This window comes from Aspergillus ruber, assembly GCF_000600275.1.
Source record: "Aspergillus ruber CBS 135680 unplaced genomic scaffold scaffold00026, whole genome shotgun sequence".
Classification (NCBI taxonomy): domain Eukaryota; kingdom Fungi; phylum Ascomycota; class Eurotiomycetes; order Eurotiales; family Aspergillaceae; genus Aspergillus; species Aspergillus ruber.
Window position 1 is genome coordinate 409,028 of NW_024467322.1, and position 20,950 is coordinate 429,977.

General features: G+C 49.0%; 7 protein-coding genes across 7 annotated transcripts; 4 read left to right on the forward strand and 3 right to left on the reverse strand.

The window, feature by feature from the left end:
- Positions 1-865: 865 nt before the first annotated feature.
- On the reverse strand, positions 866-1,944 carry EURHEDRAFT_462120 (3-hydroxyacyl-CoA dehydrogenase family protein; the record flags this gene model as incomplete). The annotated part of the gene is made up of 3 exons (XM_040784778.1): positions 866-1,596; positions 1,649-1,748; positions 1,816-1,944. 3 exons carry the CDS (start codon positions 1,942-1,944, stop codon positions 866-868), a joined length of 960 nt encoding a protein of 319 aa, XP_040636318.1.
- A 313-nt stretch (positions 1,945-2,257) lies between these two features.
- tof1 (putative DNA repair protein (Tof1)) lies at positions 2,258-5,923 on the forward strand (the record flags this gene model as incomplete). The annotated part of the gene is made up of 4 exons (XM_040784775.1): positions 2,258-2,344; positions 2,401-2,638; positions 2,707-4,824; positions 4,881-5,923. 4 exons carry the CDS (start codon positions 2,258-2,260, stop codon positions 5,921-5,923), a joined length of 3,486 nt encoding a protein of 1,161 aa, XP_040636319.1.
- A 1,538-nt stretch (positions 5,924-7,461) lies between these two features.
- EURHEDRAFT_415413 (uncharacterized protein) lies at positions 7,462-8,031 on the forward strand. The gene has a single exon (XM_040782682.1). It carries the CDS (start codon positions 7,501-7,503, stop codon positions 7,858-7,860), a length of 360 nt encoding a protein of 119 aa, XP_040636320.1. The 5' UTR covers positions 7,462-7,500; the 3' UTR covers positions 7,861-8,031.
- A 182-nt stretch (positions 8,032-8,213) lies between these two features.
- Positions 8,214-9,755, reverse strand: EURHEDRAFT_517583 (TFIIH/NER complex subunit TFB2; the record flags this gene model as incomplete). Its single annotated transcript, XM_040786577.1, has 3 exons — positions 8,214-9,432; positions 9,491-9,578; positions 9,632-9,755. The coding sequence occupies 3 exons, from the start codon at positions 9,753-9,755 to the stop codon at positions 8,214-8,216; spliced, it is 1,431 nt and encodes a 476-aa protein (XP_040636321.1).
- A 176-nt stretch (positions 9,756-9,931) lies between these two features.
- Positions 9,932-11,425, forward strand: EURHEDRAFT_415415 (PaaI family thioesterase). Its single transcript, XM_040782683.1, has 10 exons — positions 9,932-9,989; positions 10,058-10,098; positions 10,161-10,173; positions 10,303-10,368; positions 10,425-10,467; positions 10,531-10,602; positions 10,665-10,711; positions 10,767-10,785; positions 10,854-10,932; positions 10,988-11,425. Exons 1-10 carry the CDS (start codon positions 9,963-9,965, stop codon positions 11,070-11,072), a joined length of 492 nt encoding a protein of 163 aa, XP_040636322.1. The 5' UTR covers positions 9,932-9,962; the 3' UTR covers positions 11,073-11,425.
- EURHEDRAFT_415417 (RNA helicase aquarius) lies at positions 11,418-16,226 on the reverse strand. Its single transcript, XM_040782684.1, has 4 exons — positions 15,784-16,226; positions 15,623-15,723; positions 12,094-15,561; positions 11,418-12,033 (listed from the first exon to the last, which is right to left on the reverse strand). Exons 1-4 carry the CDS (start codon positions 15,993-15,995, stop codon positions 11,603-11,605), a joined length of 4,212 nt encoding a protein of 1,403 aa, XP_040636323.1. The 5' UTR covers positions 15,996-16,226; the 3' UTR covers positions 11,418-11,602.
- EURHEDRAFT_189256 (THO complex subunit THO1/HPR1) lies at positions 16,091-19,228 on the forward strand. The gene is made up of 7 exons (XM_040777901.1): positions 16,091-16,526; positions 16,597-16,675; positions 16,728-16,846; positions 16,910-17,563; positions 17,618-17,767; positions 17,818-18,131; positions 18,187-19,228. Exons 1-7 carry the CDS (start codon positions 16,287-16,289, stop codon positions 18,836-18,838), a joined length of 2,208 nt encoding a protein of 735 aa, XP_040636324.1. The 5' UTR covers positions 16,091-16,286; the 3' UTR covers positions 18,839-19,228.
- The last annotated feature ends 1,722 nt before the right edge of the window (positions 19,229-20,950 follow it).

Genomic DNA, 20,950 nt, shown 5'->3' on the forward strand with positions numbered 1-20,950 from the left:
AAAAAAAAAAAAAAAAAAAAAAAACCACAGGAAGATATTTCCACCGAAACGTATCTTATCAGAGACAAAATCAAATCTGGCAGCATAGCGGGTGCTTTCCCTTATTCATGTTTCATGATTCATTTTCACGAGGGGATGCACGGCTCAGAATGTCAGCATCTACCAAAGAACCGCGTTCATCCGCTGTGGCCCAAGGCCAAAACCTCAGGAAGAAAGACATGTGATGATCATATCATAGTAACCGAGCAGCACGCCAGAACTGATACACGTATAGTCTGTGCATGTTCCGTTCATTTGCGATGGTGCAGCGCGCGTTTCAGGCTGTACCCATATATATTGCAGATGCAGGATGTCATTCTAATATGCCATTAATTCCATCAAATAAACATCATATTCCCGGCTAATTATCGGATGCCTTTAAACAGTCACAGATCGGTTATAAAATCGGAAACTGCACGTGTGTGAAGCCAACAGCAAATCGACGTGCTCAGAACGTTGAAATTCGTCGCTGGTGACAGCTAGTCATCATACAGTAATGACGATCCTGGAGTGCGTATGGTAGTCGTGGAAATGATGGCTGGCGGAGGAAGCAGAGGAGCAAGAAAGGCTGGAAAAGAAGAGGCATTGGGCGAACTTGGCCTTGAAAATTCCAGGGATCTTCTTATTAACGTAGCATCATTCATCCCTGTCTCAGCATTAAGATCGATGCGTACACGCATGTCTGTGTACTGTTGTGCTGAAAGCCCGTGGCCATATTTTGTATCCGACGGTCCTTTAATCATATCAAATGAATATAGTCCTGGTACATCATTCTTTTATCACGTTTCAACTATGTACTGCGTTATAAGACAATCATACACATCTATTAGTACTCATAGAAGCCCTTTCCAGACTTCTTACCCAACCAACCGGCATTGACCATCCTCCGCAACAGACCGGATGGCCTGTACTTGCTGTCACCAATCTCCTGGTGCAGGACATTCATGATGGCCAAGCACGTGTCAAGACCAATGAAGTCCGCTAGCGTCAATGGACCCATGGGGACGTTGGTTCCGTTCTTCATAATGCTGTCAATGTCTTCGCGGCCACCGACACCAGTCTCTAGGCAGATGATAGCCTCGTTGATATAAGGCATCAAAATACGGTTGGCGAGGAAACCGGGAGCATCAGCCGAGACAGACGCGACCTTGCCCATGCGCTTCACAAATTCGACGGCTGTGCTGAGCGTCTCCTGCGAAGTCTGCAGACCGGAGATGATCTCAACACCCTTCTGAATCGGAACTGGGTTCATGAAGTGCGTCGAGATAACACGCGAAGAGGCCTGCAGGTCTGTAGGGTCCTTGGTGGTCGCAGCGGCAATCTTAGTGATGGAAATCGACGAGGTGTTTGTCGCGAGAATGGCATCCTTGGAGGCAATTTGAGCCAACTGGGAGAATATTGAGGTTTTGAGGTCAGGAATTTCAGGGACAGCCTCAATGACAAAATCCACTGAAGAAAGGTCGTCCATCTTCAGACTGGTAGAAATGCGGGCACGAGCGCTGTCTGCTGCATCCCGGGTAATACGCTCTTTGGAGACGTCCTTTTCAAGTAGCTTATCTGAAAGGTGTTAATACATGCATCTTTGTCTCAGGATTGGTCTAATAGTTACCAGCAAATTTAAGACCCTTATCCAATGATGCTTGAGAGTTGTCGATCAATGTCACGGGGACACCGGCCTTCTGGGCAGCCACCAGGGCAATTCCCAGTCCCTGGACCCACGGTTAGCATTCAGTCCAACTTAGCTAGAAAAATGTGCGTATGAGGGGCATTGCCTACCATCTGACCAGCTCCAATCACACCCAGCGACTTGACTTCGGCAGCCGAAGCCACAGAAGTGGTGCTGAAAGTACGAGAGGCAATGGAGGGGCCTCGTTGGCCGAGTATCCGAAGGGAAGACAACAGCATAATGACAGTGTGGCTCTCACTGAGTAGTATGTTAAATCTCAAAGCAAAACAAAAGAAGAGAAAGAATACCCCGGGGTAAGTTGTCTGTATAACTCGATATCTATCATGTGACGCGACGTCATCGGCTATTTTCGGCTCGGCGGCGGAATTAATCCTCCGACCACCCGAGGCTAGGTAGGCCCTTTCAACGCGGGCAACGCGTGAAGAACGCGTGCTTATTGGCTGCTCGGGCACGCATTGCCTTTATGGGATATTGATCATTTTCGAGAAATTCAGTTAATCCAAACGAATCGGCCACGGCAACGACGGCATTATGGAAGACGACGGCGCCGTTTTCGGCCAGAATGTCCAGGTTGTGGACCCGGACGTTAGAGCTTATGTCTATAGTCTGGTGACTGCGGTAAGTTGCTCGAATGCTCTATGGGGAGGGAGAGACGTCGCTAATGGCCCACGCAGCTCGGTGGTTTCAACGGCGAAGATGCGGATCGATATGTTCTGGGAGACGATGCGCTGGCGTGTTTACGAGATATTAAGCGGTGGCTGAAGCTGTACGATGAGAAAAACAACCGGATGGATGTTGCGCGATGTCTCGGAGAATCCAATCTCGTGAACGGCGACTTGATACCGATCCTTACACTATGGGGAAGCAGCGAGAAGGCCAGCAGGCATATGTCGAGGGTAGCATTGGCCTGCTGTGAGTTGCACCTGAGAATGGAATCTTGAACAGGGACAAGGAACGGTGCTGATACCTGACGATGACAGTGGAATTGCTGGTTCCTATGACTTGGCCGTTGGAAATACACAAGGAAATGACCGTCAACCATGCCCGTCATATGCCGTATCTGCAACAAGTACAGGTTCAGTACAAAAAAGGCCTTCTTAGCAATGCGAGCGCCGGTCTCCTCCGCACCATCATCCGAATTGGCCTCCCCAGTATGGCCATGCCCCGATCCGAACGCACGAACCGAGACGAAGGAATTCTTAAGCTTATGCTCTACCTACTTCGGAACGTAATCATTATCACGCCGGATACTCGTCTTGTGGCAGAGGGTGAAGAGGAAGAAACCTCTAGATCTAGAACCATCAATGCGTTCCAGGAGCAGGATGCGTTTGCCCTCCTTCTGACCATGTGCTCGAACGTTGGCGACGACTTTAGCTTACAAGACGTGGTCCTTCTCGAGATTCTGTTCCACATCGTCAAAGGTATCAATGTGGAAAAGCTGTTTATGGATGATGAACAGCGTAGCTCGAAGCGCACAAATGAACTACATGACCTTCTACGGCAAGAGTCGTCTCTACGAAGAGAGTACACAAAGAATGCACCGACACGACACGGCAGATTCGGCACTATGATCTGGGTCAAACGGGATGACGCCAAAGTTTCTACCGTCTCAGGACAGGATGTTCTTAAAGATGGTCAAGCAACGATGCAGAAAATGGACCAGACCAAGAAATGGAACAAGCCCCTGCAGCGCAGACGGATAACTGAGGTCACAGTGAACGATGATTTCACATCGCCGGTCAGTATCTCATCAACTGCATTGAAGAACCTGCGTAAGTTTGTAGAGGAATTCCTGGACACGGGTTTCAACCCGCTCTTGACCCACGTCCGGAAGGCAATTGAACGGGAGGCCGATCGAGTGGTCAGTATCAATTCTCGCCAATATTTTTATATCGTTGCTTGGTTCCTAGAGGTGGAGCGGGCACGGCGCGACTGTCAGCGCAAGAAGCATGCAAAAGAAGGGAAACGCTCGAAAGATATTCAACCTGACAGCTTTGGCTTGGTTGCCAGTGTTCTGAACCAAGAGACCTTCGTATTTCTGAACCGCGCTATGCAGTACGCCTTAGACAACAAGGATTGGGAAGACCTGACTGCCGAGATGCGTTGTTTCACGCAAATTCTATTGACTGTCCAAGAAATGGCACTCTCACCACTTGAAGAAGATCAGGAAATCGCGGAAAATATTCAAAGCCGGATCTTCTATGAAGAGACCACCCATGACCGGATTCTGTCTATCATTCGCGGCTTCAAGGATCAAGGCTTCGGTTATCTTGACGCATGTACAGAACTTGCACATGTATTTCTGAGAATGCTGGAGCGTTACTCGAAGATGAATACCGACATGCAGGTGCGATCGCGCCGAAAAGCTCGACGAAAGGCCAAAGAAGACCAGCTCGCCGGTGAGAACGAAATAGTGCATGCTTCCGAGGATGAAGATCAGGAAGATACCGAGAGAGTATCTAGAGAACGCAAATTCGACTTTACACGATTCTCGGCTAGATTCTGCAATCAAAAATGCGTTGACACTTTTGTTGCTTTCACTAGAAATTACAAGGAGTTGGACACGCAGCAATTGAAACGCGCTCACCGTTACTTTTACCGGATTGCTTTTAAGCAAGAGATGACCGTGTTGCTGTTCCGGGTGGACATTATCAATCTCTTCTACCGGATGATCAAAGGACCCGGAGCCCTGGAACCGAGCCAGCCAATCTTCCGAGACTGGGAAGAGCTGGTTAAGCAGATAATAAGGCGGATGGTAAAGAAGATGGAGCAGCGTCCCGCATTGGTCACAGAGATGCTATTCAGCAAGATCAATGCGACTGTGTTCTATCTTGAATACGGACATGAGAGGCAAACTATATCCGGTATAAAAAAGGCACCGGCTGAGCTTGAAGTCAATCCTAAAGAAGCCACGACGATCGAAGATAAGCTTGGCATCGTGGTAGCTGCAATGATCAAGGATGAACAGACGGAGTTTGTCAAGTGGATCGGCGAGGTTCTGGGGTCGGCAGCCGATGAACGAGAATCTTGGGAAGCGAACGAGACAGAACGACAAGCTGAAGGGTCGCAGAGACCGGACGCCCCTAACCCGATGATTGGTAGGTTTAGGCCAAATCTTCTCCTTTTAGTAGTCATCATACTAACAGACATGCAGCCGTCACATCGCCTGATGAGAAGACTCGGAACGCCATGTTCTCGAACGCTAAACTTCGTCTTCTGATGACGTTGGTTAAGCTTGAACGACTCGGAATGGAAGATGTTGCTGGCGCGCAATGGGTTGTTCCGTCGGCCCTCAGTTCGCAAGATCTCAAAAACACCAAGATTATCATCGACCAGTCCCTTGACAAGCCTATTTCCAATGACAACGACCCTCGAGAATTGCTTCGGCGGAAGTACGGTGAGAATGCCAGAAGCGGTGACCCTGGATCCACGGGAAATGTCAATTTCGGCTCCGATTCGGAGGGTGAAGACGATGTACCAGGTGGTTTCCTTTTTCCGCCAAATTTGCGGAACAAATCTAATGCTCTCGACGAGTTAAAGAATAAGCGCAAAAAGAAGCGGGGTCAAGATGGCGAGAAAGAGCCACTAGATGACGAGACGATAGAGGCACGGCGACAGGCACGCCTGGAGAATGCCCGCGCCCGCCAGGCCAAGATCAAGAGTGATCTCTTCATTCATGCAAGTGACGAGGAAAGCGGTGACGATGAGGAGTTCTTCCGGCTCGAGGAAGAGAGACGGAAAGCTCAAGCCGATCGGGTCAAGAAAGCCCTCCTTACTGGGGACTTGGGCGATGGCCCAGGCAAAAAGAAAGGAGGGCGAAAACGCAAGAATGATGTCGCAGGGGCCCACAGCAAACGGCAGCGTCGTCCTCAGGCTGAAGCCAACGGTGGCAGCAATGAGGACAACGACGATGATATTCTTATGACAGGGGTTGGCGACGCGTCTGAGAGAGATGATTCGCCTGCTGAGGATACCCGTTTTGCGCCCGTTGAGGATGACCTCGATTTTGACGATGATCTTGCATTCGGTCGGGATCGACGAAGGGAGTCTGGTTCTGTTGATCAAGATGAAATGCTAGCGACGAAGACAGCGGATACAAATATCGCAGGCGACGATGAAGACGAAGATGCAGTACCTCCTGCATCAGGTCGAAGACGAATGCGGGCTGGATTCGTGATAGAGAGCGATTCAGAATAGTTGTCTTGTTGACATGCTGATGATTGATGAGGCGTTTGGTTGGATTTGTCTTGGGAAAATAGAGACACCTAAGGTGAATGCATTTGTATTCGGCGATTTTTATTTATAGAAGTTAATAGTGAATATAAAGTTGCACATATAATTGTGATTTGGCTAATAGACAGTTTTATTGCAATTGCTTTTCTGACTGGCAAACAAACAAAACCCCAGAACCCTAACCTTACCATCAACAACTATCCTTTAATCGCGTAATAACCACTGAAAAGCATCTACAAACCAATATGCCAAATCCCCTGCAAGTTCTTAGAAAAAAGTCCACTGGCAGCCATCATGAAGACAAATGTCCCCAACACACCGCACACAATAACCCCCCCAATACTTATGCCACCAATATCATTACCATTACGACCACTTCCATCTCCAAAAGCAAATCCCTCTCATCCATACTCTCTCGAAAATCATCTAATAGAAAGCAACGTCACTCTTCTTTGCCTCTACCTATAAGGCGACCTGGCCTAAATCACAATGGCTCCTCCCCCTCAGAACATCAACCACTAAAAGAAACTAATAAGAGTCGACTTCAACGCTTGAAGCTACGAGCACCACGCCTGTCCGCATCCGCATCATCAAGAAGTGTCGAGACTACAACTATTGCCAAACTACGGATAGATTCGAATCAAGAGGACACGATGACTACAACAAAAGCGCGTCTGAAGTCGAGGCCTTTCACGCCCCTAGATCTACTAGACGAGAACCTTTATTCCCAGAGGCTTAATCAAAAAGAAGGAAGGAAGAGTGTTCTTTCATCTTTGGGAAGACAGGTCTTGGGAAAAGAGAAGGACAAGATGGAGAGCAACACTGAAACAAAAAGATGGAGCTTTTCGTATCAGTATTCAAGCAACAATCAACAATCTGGATACCATGATACAGCCTTAGGGACTGCTAGTTCACCATACGTTTTACCACAGGAGCACGCTCACGAAGACGAACCACTGTCCAACTCTGATTGCGTGGAATTTGTCTCACGCACTACCCCGTCTCGCACAATGATCCCCATTCCTACGTCAGCTTCTACACCAAGCTTTACTAAGTTTGAGGCAGGACATAAGCGTCATTCTCTTTCTTCTTCAGTTTCCCATAATGGACGACTCAGCAGCCGGGTTCTGTCTTCGAGGTTTCCGCGTAAGGAAGCTACGATTGAGGAAGTGCAAGCGGATGATGTCCAGCGGATTCCAATGGCTAGGAAAGCGCAATCCAAGGTTCATGCCACCAGAGATTCGCGACTACTTCCCCAATTACCGACAGAAAAGGGATCTCGACTATCCAGTATGTTTGCTTCGCTGGATGGAATGACAAGCAAAATGCCAGAACCAATGGACAACGTCGAGCCACGGAGGTTCTACTGGACCAGGAGGAGCTCAGAGATCTTAAAGAAATCATCATACGACACAAACCCAACCATGCCACTTATTCATGCGCACCTCGACGAACCCTCCTACAGACGAACAAGCCGCACTCACGCTCTCACATCCACCAGAACGCAAGAACGAAGCAGACACAAAACCCGCGCAGATAGAATGGCCCAGCCACAGACTGCGCCTCTCAGCGAAACTCAACCACAAGAGGAACCCATTCACCCCCTCCACCAAGTCTCCCAGGCCCAACCCATCCAGTACTGGCTTGGCCGCTTCGTCACCCTAACTAATGCCTTCCACTACGAAGACTCCTTCAACCAGCCCGACACCACGACGGGATTTGGCATGCTCTCGTGTTATTCGCGTCCAGACGGGATTGCGGAGAGGAATTTGGCAAACTACCGGGTTAAAAGGGCGTTTATGGTGTTGGAAAATGCGTGTTTGACGGAGGAGGCGAGTCGGAGTTTGGGGGCATTTCGGAGTGAGTATATTGGTGTGAAGGGTGATCGGTGGATGGGTTGATGCTGCGCTGTTCTCAGATGGACTATATGGGATGGTTTGAGTAGGGCTTTGCTCTCACGTTTTCGGGCATAATTTTTGCGAAATGTACTGCGAAATTTCTGGCTTGAATTGCGCAGGTGCGGGTTGTACCAAAAGCACAGAATGTGTTAAGTAACATTTAATATCCATGTAGCATAGTCAAAATCTCATTTGACAGTTTCCCTATGATCCCTGTAAACTGATGACAACATTCTATATACCCAAAATTATTAACCATAAAGTATGTTGACACCCATAACGCCTTACCATGCAAAACCAACGTGCGCCATTTTGTTCTGGAACTCCCCTTCTGAATAGCTTTCATAGATATATCATCACTTCCTACTCCTCAAAAACGCAGCCACCTGCTCATGCCTCGTCACAAAGAACATCCGTTTCCGATCAGACTTCCACGTAAGAACCCCAATATCCTCCGCATATCGACACGGTGCTTCGTATTCCGCAAAGCTGACAAAATCCTTGAACAGGAAGCCAGCCGTCGCCTTGACACGATCCCGCTCAAGTTGCCAGAGCCGGATTTGGTCGACCACGGTAGGCGGGAGAACTGACGGCGGGACTCCAGCTTGCGGGTTTGTGGTTTTGGCGATGTTGTGTTTGCGCATTTGCGGGTGTGCGTGCGTGGATATGTACGAGATGATCTGGTCTGCAGTGATACCCATTTCGACGGCGCGACGAATGGACTGTCGGGTGATTTTGCCGGTGATTAGGTTTGGGAAACGGTATTTTAGGGTGGAGAATAGGGCGATTAGGGAGATTTGGAGGGGTGATGATGTGTATGCGTATATGCGATAGTTGGTTTCGACGATGATGAACCCCGAGCCGGCTTCGGTCGATGTGTCTGTCCCCATAAGTGAGCCTGAAATGGAGTTGCTGAGTGCGCTAGAGTCGGATGTGAGCGTTGTGGCGAGACGGGTTGGGTAGAACCGAGTGGCTTCGGGATTTTCTTGGTATACGATACCAAAGTCGGTCAGATCAGTCAGAGTACGGATTTGAGTCGAAGTCAAATCCTTCTTCTGGTATGACTTGCCCAATTCCAAACTACTCAGAAGGAAGATGAAAGAAAGGACCTCAACACTGTCCATCCCGATATGCTCTGCGCTTTCAACGTAGAGAATCAGAATATGCCAGACTTGCGTACCGACATCCTGCAGGACGAATGCGAATCCATCTTTTGTTATCTCGACCCGACGGTCCCTAATTTCGACGAGGTGCCCCGCCTGGAGAAGTTGTTTGACACCCTTGCTCAGATTGACGTCGCGCTGGATACCTAGCCCACTGGTTCCCACCATGTATCCTAGCACACCTTCCCACTGTCGTCCCGCATATTCGTCCAGATTGGGAATAGTAACCGCTGTTTCATCACCTAATTGTGAAAGAACACCAAATGATTGTGTTTGTTCGGTTCCCATGAGAGCCTGGCGGAGGGAGGCGGCGAACGGGTTCGTGACCATGTAAGCGCGGACATTATTCGATGTCGTGGTGTTTGATAAAATGTGCAATCTTCCCAGTATCGATAGCGCGTTATCTCGTTCCCTTGCATGCGATCATCTGTTAGATCTTGATCATAGTGATAGAAGCAAACAGTACTCACCTCAAACTCTCCGATCTGACCCAATCCTCCAGGTCCGTCGCAGGAAGGGGTTCCTTGAGATATAGTAATGCCATCACAAAACATTTTGCTAATTCTCATTAATATCTCCTTTGCTTCTCTCTAAGCACAGAAGAAACATACCCAGATCCGGTAGCATGCGCCTGAAAATGGCGAGGGCCGTGGATGGCTGCTGGTACAGCTTGTAGAAAACCGTCCCAGGCAAGCCCTCCAGGAAATCGAACGGACGGGATGGTGCAGCAGCCATCTTGAGGAGAATACTATTACCTCAGTTGCATGATGCGTCCACGGCGACAAAAAGCAAACAGAAAACAACCACATTTGATGCTTCATCGCAAGGACTCCGGTGACCCACGCGGCCACTTGCGCAGTCCTACGGTGATGACTTCAGAGTACTGATTGCCTTCCGATTTACCACCATAACCAATTTCTCTTGCTTTATAGTGTTGCGAATATGACTGCTTTGCGCTTTGTTAGATCTGTATGTGAGACAGCGCTCGTACAATGGCACCACAACAGCATATACTGATCACTGCTACATCTATATAGGTCTGGGAGTCCTTTCGGGCAACATCGGGTCTAGAGCCTCGGTAAGTAACGACGTTCACTTTTGATGATAGGATGTTGTTGCTGATGAACTGGTGATATGTAGTCTATTGAACAATGTAAGTTTGGCATGTGTCCAAATATCTTCTATTAGGCACCAAGACAGAACAATGTATATCGCGAGAGGCCTTTGTATAGGCCATAGATTCGGCTCGCATATCAGCATAGACTAATACCGGTTCCTTCAGCTGCAAGTGACGGCCGCCCGACCTGGCGTTGTCAACTTTGAATTGGAAGTCCAGAAAGAGCACACGGTAAGCTATGCAACTTGGAATGGTCAGATGGTTTACAAGAAGCTGATGTCCATCAGAACCGCTTGAACATCCTCCATGGAGGCACAATTGCTAGCATGGGTATGTCAATTGCAAAATGCCTCTCGTAATAGATGATATGCAGGAAACTGACTTTACTTTAAGTCGACCTTGGTGGCTCTTTAGCCGTGGCCTCTCGGGGTCTCTTTGCGACGGGTGTCTCGACAGATCTCAGCGGTAGGATAACCGGAACAGTTGAACCATTACAGAGCTTCATGATTGACTCATTGCTACGCCAGTGACATACCTAAGCTCTGGAGGAAAGATTGGCGACAAGATCTTGGCTGTAAGCTCCATGATCCGTATGTGTTTGTTATGCACATATACTAACTTCCTAAAAGGAGGTCACCTGTGATAAATGTGAGCCATGCTTGTTGGAAACTATGATTTGCAAAAGGTCTGCATTGAGAGTTTGCTGACAACCACAGTCGGTAAAACCCTCGCATACACCAACATCAGGTTCACAAACCTTGCCGGCGACATCGTCGCAAGAGGAAGCCACACGAAGTACACCTACACCATCCTGATGCAAGACATGATTGCATGCGCTAACTAGTAACAGATTCGTCGCACTAGCCTGGAAGGATCCGCAGAATATCGTCGAGCAGCTCAGGGAACTCAATGAGCAAAAGGAGCAAAAGTCTTGATACCATTTACGTCATAGATATTGATAGTTCTGATGCTATGCCGTTATGTGGTATATAGGAGACTATGTATAGACCACATGGAAATAGAGAATGGATCTCCATATATAACTGGGAGTATATGTGTTAGCTTAGCTATAAGCAGACAGCGGAAACTTGCTCTCCCTATCGTCAAGCAAACATGGCTTTCCCACACAACATAGAACGACTCTGCGATATGAAATGGTTGAGTTCAGTCAGAGGAAATGATTTGTTCATGGGAAGTTATTGAGGACCGTGTTGACATATGAACCCTCAAAGCACATTACTTCGGATGCAATGATTAGAATGAAGACGAATCAATTACACTACCGGAGGTATGGTTCACCAACTCTGAGTATCATTATTACTTTTCATACGAGCCCAAAGTAGAGTAATAATGTACGCAGTAGATGCCGGCAACGGCTAGTTGCGACATTCGAAGAAAAACAAGCCCAAAACATATCATATATCAACAGGTAAATAAAATGATACCTGGTACCTAGACAATGCACTCATGCAACGTAATTTTCCTCATCTTGCTCCTCCCCAGCTCCCAGCATAACCTCATCCTCATCAACCAGCTCCGCATCAGCATCCGGTATCGCATCTTCCACCATGATATCTTCGCCCATGGCCTTCAGCTTCGCCTGAGTCATCTCAAACACGTACTGACCTAGATGCTCTACCCCCTCCATCGGTGTGCCCTGGACTTCATCGTCCACGGAACGTGTGGTCGGGAACATCTCACCAGGCGCGAGCATGAGTTTGTCGGGGCGTTGAAAGAGGAGTTCGAAGGCGGGTTTAAGCTCGTAGCAGGATTCAAAAACTTCACGGCGGCCAAGGATGTAAAGACCGAGGCGGGCGCGGGAGAGTGCGACTGTTAAGCGGCGGACGTCACGCATGTAACCGACTGTGCGGGTTCGCGTGAGAGATAGGATGACATCTGTGAATTGAGTTAGCATGGGAAGCAATCAAGATTATATACTGCGGGAAGGAAAATTACAGTCGTTCTGTTCACCCTGGTATTTGTCCACTGTCGTGACGATCTTGGGCATACCAAACAGGTTGTTCTTGGCACAGCGATGGCTCAAGACATCCTTGATTAATGCTGTTTGCCCTGCGTATGTGGCTAGAATGGTAATATTTGATGCCGGGTAACCGAGAAGTCGCATATACTGGTACATGGCCACAGCATACTCTGCCTCGCCCAGGTTCTGAATGAAATGGGGAGTTGGTTCTCTTTCGCCCGAGTCCAGGTAGTCGGGTACATTGATGAATTGATAATCGAACTGGAACCCGGAGTTTGCCTGCTTGAACTCCTGTGCTGTTTCGACCACTGGGAGGTTGCCCAACTTGTCATAGCGCCACCGGAAGAGCTCTGCGATGCTAGGTCTTGCACGTCCTTGCTGGTCAAGGGTTATAACAGGAACACCTAATCGGACCAGACGCAGGAAGAGACTTTGCTCGAAATGAGCGTACTGGCGGAAAGCAAGATTCTGGATGATGGGGGAGTTTTGGAGATGGTCACCACAGAGAACAACGCGTTTGAGTGGCAGTTCGCCGTTCTTCATGTTCTGAAGAGCGGCAGGGATGAAGCTCTCAATTTCTGTGATTTGCGCAGCTTCTTCCATGATGACATTATCGTAGTGGAAGCCCAGATCGGCGATTTCCTTACGCCGCATGGCTGCGTGTGTCGAGGTCATTGCGATGATTCTGGCCTCCTTCACCAAAAGATAGTTGGCCCTATCCCGAGGTTGTCTCAGAACTTCAAAAGGACGGATATCTTCTAGTTCGGCGAAGATCTTCGCAATATGCCGTTGACAACCTTCCGCCACGTCCAGCACGGTATCTTTCGTAGCAGAAGGGTCGAAGACAGGCTGCGGTGCATTAGAGAAATAGGTATGAAATGGGAATGCAGATATTAATTCCTCGGTAGAGGTATTTTCAGCGCGAGCATAGTCCCAGAACTTCGCCCACGCTGGTTGAATGTAGACCGTGTTGAAGTATCCAGCAGTCTCACAGGAGTTACCATGAGCACCTTCTGCTGCGATAGATGCTGCTAACCGTGCAACTTCGGACAGGTAATAGTAGCGATTGTCGAGGAAAGACTCGACTCGGCCATATTTGCTGTAATTCGACTCTGTTTCCAATTCCTCTTCACCATGACCGAGTCGTAGAAGATGTCGCTCGTCAATGTCGAGTGACACAATCTTCTGGAAGAGTTGATTGAGAGCCTGATTGCTGTGGGCAATGAGCAACGTGCGCTCGCTGGGGAAATTGTGATAAATATTATTGATAATCTGTGTTGCGACATCTGTCTTTCCAGTTCCTGGAGGGCCCACAATCACACTGAGACCAGGTTGTGTTCCGGATGTAATGGCTTCCACCTGGGCTGGGGTGAAACGGACAGTGTTCAGCTTGGGCGCATCGACTGGGTAAGGGCCCGGGTTTGGAGGCTTATAGGTCGAAGCACGAATTGAGCTTGGTTCTGTTGCCTTTTCAGCTTGGTCTCTCCGCCGCTTTTTCGACGGGTTGGCCGAAGCAGGCTGTGAAATATTCTCAACATATTCAAGCACGTACGGACGACCAAAGCTCGAATTCTCATTTCCGGACGGCTCAATGCTTAGACCAGGGAAGCTCTCCACCAAGTGCTGCCAGTTCAAGAATGTATCACGGAAATCAACCGACTTGAGACGATTCGGGAGTTCCGTGTATCGAGCACCGGCCGGGTCTCCATAGCCCAGGAAAATGTCCTGGATCCAGGATGGGAGGGTAATATCCGAGACGATGAGTTTCTGCATCGTCTCGAGGATAGACCTGAAGTTGTTTTCTCGTCCTTTCCTCCTTGCAATCACATTTATTAACGGATAGATATCTGGCCGTCCCTGCGCGTTTCGGTTCTTATCCGCCTTGAAAGCAGCACTGTCCAGATTGAGCAGCAACTTCCTGACGCGTGGTCTGTGATGGTAACCGTTCGCCCCCGTAGGTTCGCGTAGGGGACGGCCCTGTTCATCAAGAACTTGTACGACTTCAGCTGACCGCAGGTACGTTAGACTAGGTCCCTCCGGTTGGTCGCGAATCCCAAACTTGTTCGAGGGGGTCTGCTGGACTGCCAAGAGAAAAACAACATCGTCTGGGCGAAGCGTTTCCCACTCCTTTCGAATATTGTCTGCTAGTCTGCCAACCTCAATAGCAATCTCCGCGCGGACGAAGGCTGGGTTCGCCGAGCCAACTTTCGGAGGTGCAACTTCAATTATGGCTGGCTTAGAGATCGGGATAGCCATTCGGGAGAATCCATCAAAACTTAACGTTCTACCGTCTCGACTGATTCTCGGTTGCATGCGCTTAACAACTGCCTCCATATCTTTACGAATCTGGAAAAAGGCTTCGGAACGGTATAGCAGGAATGAACGCCAAAGGAAGTCACCAAGGCTCAGATACTGAAGATTTAACTTCGGGATAGCGAGCGGTCTCGATCCGTCGTAAGTCTCATTCCGAATGAGCGCTGGATCATAAAGACTTTCCTCCGTGGGAATGGTTGTTAGATGCGACGCAGCTTCCTGGAAGGGTAGCTTCCGTTCGTAAAACGACAATAGTATCTCCAGATATAAATCACGGCTGGGCATAATCTGCGATTGCTGGGGGTAAATTACCCTGAATCCAAGGTGAGAGCACAGACTCTGAAGCTCCGAATCTTCCAAGGAAGACAATTGCCCCTCTAACTCAGAACGCTGCTCGATAGAACCGTAGTTTGACAACGCAAGGATCATTAACTTATCTTTGAAGTACTTCATGGACGTCCTCTGCAGCCTCGCCAACTCCTGGCAATGGATATCGTACACAGCCTGGGGTGACAGAGCCTGACCCGAATAGTCGTCAATCGCGAAGTTAACGAAATGCTTAAGAAGATTGAAGAAGTCGCGGAAAAGCGCATTTTCGGGGGAACGATATAGCTGAGATAGGCGAATCACGGGCAGCAGGTTGAGGTCCTTTAAAAGTGTGTTGACATAACGCCTTGTAGGAAGCTGGCTTTCCAAGTCAACCAAGAGTTCGAGGAAGCGTTCGCAGTATCTTAAATCGTCTGCCTGTTCTTGCACCGGCCCGTTCAGTCTCCGCGTAAAATCAAGAAGCATCGTATAAAGCCATGACCTCTCGAATCGCATTTTTGCTTTTGTTGCCTCGTCTCCCGCGTCGTATCGCTTCGCCGAAGCTCTCCATGCTTTTTTCAACATCGGTCCCTTGCCAAGTATACGTTCCCTCGCTTCGTCGCTTGGCAGGCTGTGCCAGATCGAGATGGAAACAAGAGGAGCGCATTCTTTTCGTACCAGGGTGTTCTCGAGGGATTGGAAAGCGCTGATAATAAAGGATAGGATCGCCAATCGCGAGGACACAGCCAGCGAGTTATCGATGCTCATCGAGAGGATTCGGTGGAATAGACTGGAGAATTCGTCTGGTTTGTCGGAGAAGATCCCTGTAGCCAGTTAGCCCCAACGTCAACACTTCATCATTCATGTTCATGACATTGTACATACCCCATATCGAAAGATGTTCGCGTTGCTTGACGCTCACAATCAAAGCTATCAATAATACGTGGTAATTTGAAGCATCTTCGGTGTATGTCGGCCAAAGGTACCTATAAAGCAATGTTAGCTCTGTCTTCTTGTTTTCAATATAGTGCAATGGCGGATCGTACTTCTCCAGAATGCTCAAATTCTCCAATGTGAGAAGGGAGCGGACATTGAAGCTCTCCGCTTCTAAAGGATCCCAAATTTCCTTCTTGATAACGTCCTGCTTCGCTTTGCGGACGTTCGACGTCTCGAGCCAATGGGTCTTGGCCAACTTCACCCACGTGCTGTCTTCGCGAAAGTCCTCCACGGTTGGTCTGGAATCAAGACCTTGCGCCATTGTCGGACGAGTCTGTAGTCCCATTCCTCAAGTTGGGATATCTCCTAGAAAGGGTTAAAAGTCCAAGCGCGAGTCCGGTCTAGTTGCACCATTTGCGCAAGTGGTTCGTTGCGGGCGGAACGGGGACAAGCTTCTGCCGCGCGTCTAGTGACTCCAGGCGGCTAAATTCCGCAGAGCCGCGGTGAATGGCCCTGAGATCATCCTAGCCAACCCGCGCGTGCGACATTACTGGACGACGAACGCACGCCCCCGTTCGACTACAGTTCACGATTTCGCTGCTTGAAGATCAATATGGTGGACGTGGATGTTGAGGCGACTCGAGTATACAGGAGGCTGGTCGATGATCTCCTCGATCGGGCTGAGCGCGTGAAACCGGACAAGCAGATCGAGCCCCCGTTGACCGAAGCGCAGTTGGGCGAGTCGATATGGCAGGTGCAGGGAGACGACGCACAGGCAGTGGTTCGAATGAACCAACAGACGCAGTTTGCTGCTGTTGAGATTGCTTTCAGGGAGAAATTCTACAGCGTTCTTGTATGGATTGCCCCTTTGTCGAGAGACGCGCATAGTTATGGAAGACGGCTGACCATGAATTTCTCTCAAGGCGACAACATCGATCGATGATCTTGGTTTTATTCAGGTCTGGAATTTGCTTGATGTCGTCTCTATTTTCTCCGACAATGGTTGGTTACGAATGTGAACAGGAGCTTTTAATCTATGAGCTAACGTCTGTAGAACAATGCGAGCCGGGTCTGATTTTCTGGTTAATTGAGGAGCTCCTTGATAGCCAGACAATCGATGGATGTCGAAAGGTCTTTGACTACCTGGAGTCACGCAGGGAGCGCAACACAAAGGTATGTACCCTATCTCTGGAAGCTAAACTATTCTACCATGGTATGTTTACTGACATTTCCAAGAAACACTTCAAGCAGAAGAGTCTAGTCATCCTTCGATCGTGTAACGAATTACTCCGACGGTTGTCTCGAGCAGAGGATACGGTTTTCTGTGGACGAGTGTTCATTTTCCTCTTCCAGAGCTTCCCACTTGGCGATAAGAGCGCTGTCAACCTTCGGGGCGAATACCACACCGAAAATGTCACGACCTTCGACGAAAACACCAAGACAGTATCGAAAGAGAATGAGGGAGCAGACATTGAGATGACGGATCAGAAGGAATCTGAGGAACAGAAGGCCGAGAAAGATACCCAGCAACCCTCTAACGACCAAGAGGCTCCGAAGACCCCGAAGGTCGTCGTATCGGATAATACCAACAAAGAAGCCGAGAAAAATATCGATCTGGATGCACTATACCCGATGTTCTGGGGCTTGCAAGCATACTTTTCAGCACCAACCAGGATGTTTGATCCTCGGCACTTTGCGACTTTCAAGGCCGGACTTGAGTCGACACTCTCGACTTTCAAGAACATCAAAACGGATCTCGAAAGCCAAAGTAGCAAATCAGCAGAAGAGCTGCGCAAAGCGATGAAGCGGAAGCGCACGCCGGATGATACTGAGATCGCAAGCAGCTTTAACCCGAAATATCTTACCAGCAGAGATCTCTTTGATTTGGAGGTATGCTACAGCATACGAGGTCTTAGTTTTTTTATACGTACTGACATGATACAGATCAATGATACAGCGTTTCGGAGACACGTCCTTGTGCAGGCCCTAATCCTTTTGGACTTTATGCTCTCCCTTACACCTAAGGCTAAAGGCCGTCTAGCTGACTTGACTAACAAGTCCGTGCTTTACGGCTTTGTGCTGAGTGACGAAGATGTAAGTAACACCATCAGCGATTGGCCATGGACAACTTCTAACCCGTGCAGGCCAAATGGGCAACCAAAATGCGCAAGGCGATCGAGGAATACCTCCAGGAAGGAGCAGGAGGCAAGTTCTACTACCGTATGGTCGACACAGTTCTCTCACGGGATAAGAACTGGGTCCGGTGGAAAGCTGAGGGCTGTCCACTGATCGAGCGACCTCCCGTGTCAGTATCCGAGTATGTCGCTTCCCGAGAGCAAGCGTCCAAAATATACTCCAGCAAACGACTCCGCCCTTCGCCTATGGGATCCCTCGATCTGAAATTCCTGTCCGAAGGTGAGGCACTGGCTAGCCTTGACCGACTCAAGGAGCCAAACCGGTATGTTTGTCCATCCACTAATCGACATCGATGTCGACTAACCGATTATGTCTAGGTTCAACGTCCCAACGGCAGACACTTTTATGATGGGCATCATGGACGACGAACTCGATATTGACATGGCGCAGTCAAAGGAGGAAAAGGACAATGCTTTAAGGTCGAAGGCGAGCAAAACATGGCGGATACTGCGTCTGTCATCACGGAATAAACTAGCCGCGTTCGACAAGATTGATGATGGAAAGAACCTGAAGGCGTTGTTTGAGGATCCTTCGCCTCCAGAATCTGAAAAGGGAGCAGGAACATCTCAGTCGCAGACGCAGATGCAGACACCAGCACCTGAACAGGCACAAACCCAGGAACAAAACCAAGACCAGGCACAAGAGCAGACCCAAATACAAACACAAGGACAGACACAAGAGCAAATATCGCAAGAACAAACCTCGGCACACGAGACCGCCCCAGCGACAGAGCAGGCATCACAAAAAGCATCCGCACCCGCAGCCGTCCCTGCACCAGAACAAACAGTGCAAGAAGTGGCGACGGAAACTAAAAGAGGCGGAAACGGCGGTAACAATGACCAGGGTCACGAGTCGACCGGTGGCGAAGCCACAATTGCGGCCCCAGTCACAGAAAGCCAAGAAGAGCAAGATACGACGATGACTGACCAGTCTCAGGAAACTTCGGCCGCGACTGGCGCAGCGTCGTAAGGGGCGAAGGATACGGGGGCATGGAGAGAAGACGAGAAGAGAAACATAGAACCGAACGAATACGGCCGGACCACATTATTGCCATACTACATACCATGTCAGCCAGTGCGTGTACAATTGAATACGTGCGTGCATAATAACGAATCGAGTATTTTACCGACACTGATCATCCTCCGTTCTATTCTTTTCTTTTTTTAACCGTTGCCCGTTAGCCGCTACCCGTTGGCGCTAAAAGGAAAGAGGGGAGGGGATGAAGGGGGGAAAACCATGCATATGCATAGATGGCTAAACGGAATGGCAACGGGCTTGATGGTTAGAGCAAGGCACATATCTCATCGAAGCGAGGCGGGTCCGGTGCACCTAGGTTCACTTAACTTCGTCCGGTGTTTACCGGCCTACGAGATGAGATAGGGATTGGGACTAAGACTGGGGGGCTGGGATTGACCGGACGGGATTGGACCGAGCAGGGACTGGGAATACGTCCGGTACGCGCCGGCCGATGTCAACGGACAACGGCTAAGAATAGTCATACGGGAAGTGGGGGTAGAGGAGGGGAGGGGAGGGGAGAGGGGGCATGAAGGAACAAAAAAGGGAAAAACCGGTAGTGTGGCCTGCAGGACAGACAGGCCGTTCGGAGATGAAGAGGAACAGTGCATTCAACTATTGATTCATTATTCGCGTGGAAAAGGAAGTGGAGGACATACTCCGTATGTATGGACCAGGGGGTTTGGAGATGAATGGGTTCTGTTGTTATCGTTGTGTGCGCGTCTGTCTGTGCCTATGTTTGTCACTGAATCGAATGGTCCTGACTCTTTGCTTTTTCTGACATCCGTCCCTTTGACAGTGGGGTCGGGGGACAAGCTGTGGCAGGACGTAATGAGAATACAATGGGATGGGATGCAACATGGAAGGCGTCCCGCAAGCCGGTTTGTGGCAGAGATCAGAGCGTGGGGATACGCAGTTTCCGGATTGGACGAGGTGCTTTTGATGGGCAGAACCAGGACCCCGCGGAGTATGTACATATCTGTTGGAGGGAAGTCAACCCGGATGCGTCGCAGGGCTGCATGCTGCATATTCTTCAACACCGGAAATTGCAGGTTCTCCAAGGCATTCAGGTTGATTGACGGACAGACAGGCAGGTGGATGAACGATATTATTCCATACCGCAAGGTTTGCCATATCAGCTACTCAGTCATGTCAATCAGACAGCCACCACCAGATAGCTCCGACAGATAGATCCAAGGGGGACCTGTCAAATCGCATCACAGATATTAACATTCAATCAGTGCGGGCCACAGTACGGAGGTAGTATAGTAGAAGGTACTCCGCCAATGAGTATGGCTCGTATAATGCAAACAAGATCAGCGCATTTGATTAGAATGGAGACTTGTTCCTGCATAGGCGCGTCCTCAACTTGACGGGATGGAAAGATAGGAAACCGTGGAATCGGATGGATGGAGAGATTTTCTAGACTCGACCTTATGGCTATGTTTACTTGAATATAATAGGGCCGTGCTATAGGAGGGGCATGTTTCAGTTTGTGGTCGGAATTGATTTATGTGAGAGGCTGGCTTGTTCGCAGAAGAGATCCGGAACACTGGGACGTATGAGAATATGTAGAGGGAATATCACGGCAGTCACAGCAGGAATATGGAGTACATCGTACAGAGAACGGAAGAGAGAGTAAGAAAGCGAGTGAGGGAATGAGGGAGCATTGGCCAGGAGTAGCCCATATGAGGTGTCACTGAGATCCCAGATATGAGAGATTACAGGTTCTTCAATCGATCGGGACCCTGATCTGAATGTTTGGTACGGACGAATCCACGAATAATCCGTTTACTATACTGAAGTTCCGGCCGATACCATGAAACAGGCTGAAATTAAAGTTCCTTGAATCAGGTTCAGAGTCCAGAGGATAGACAGGAATATACGGGTCAAGATGCACATTGATCTCCCCGCAATACTAAATTTTCTTTCTTTTTTCTTTTTTTGTGCTGTTGCTCAGGGCTGATTGTTTCCTGTAGATAGACTCCAAGCCCACTTATGAATGTCCACTTCCATGTGGTTTATCGTTAAGATTAATAATGCTAACAGAATCATACCATTCGGGGG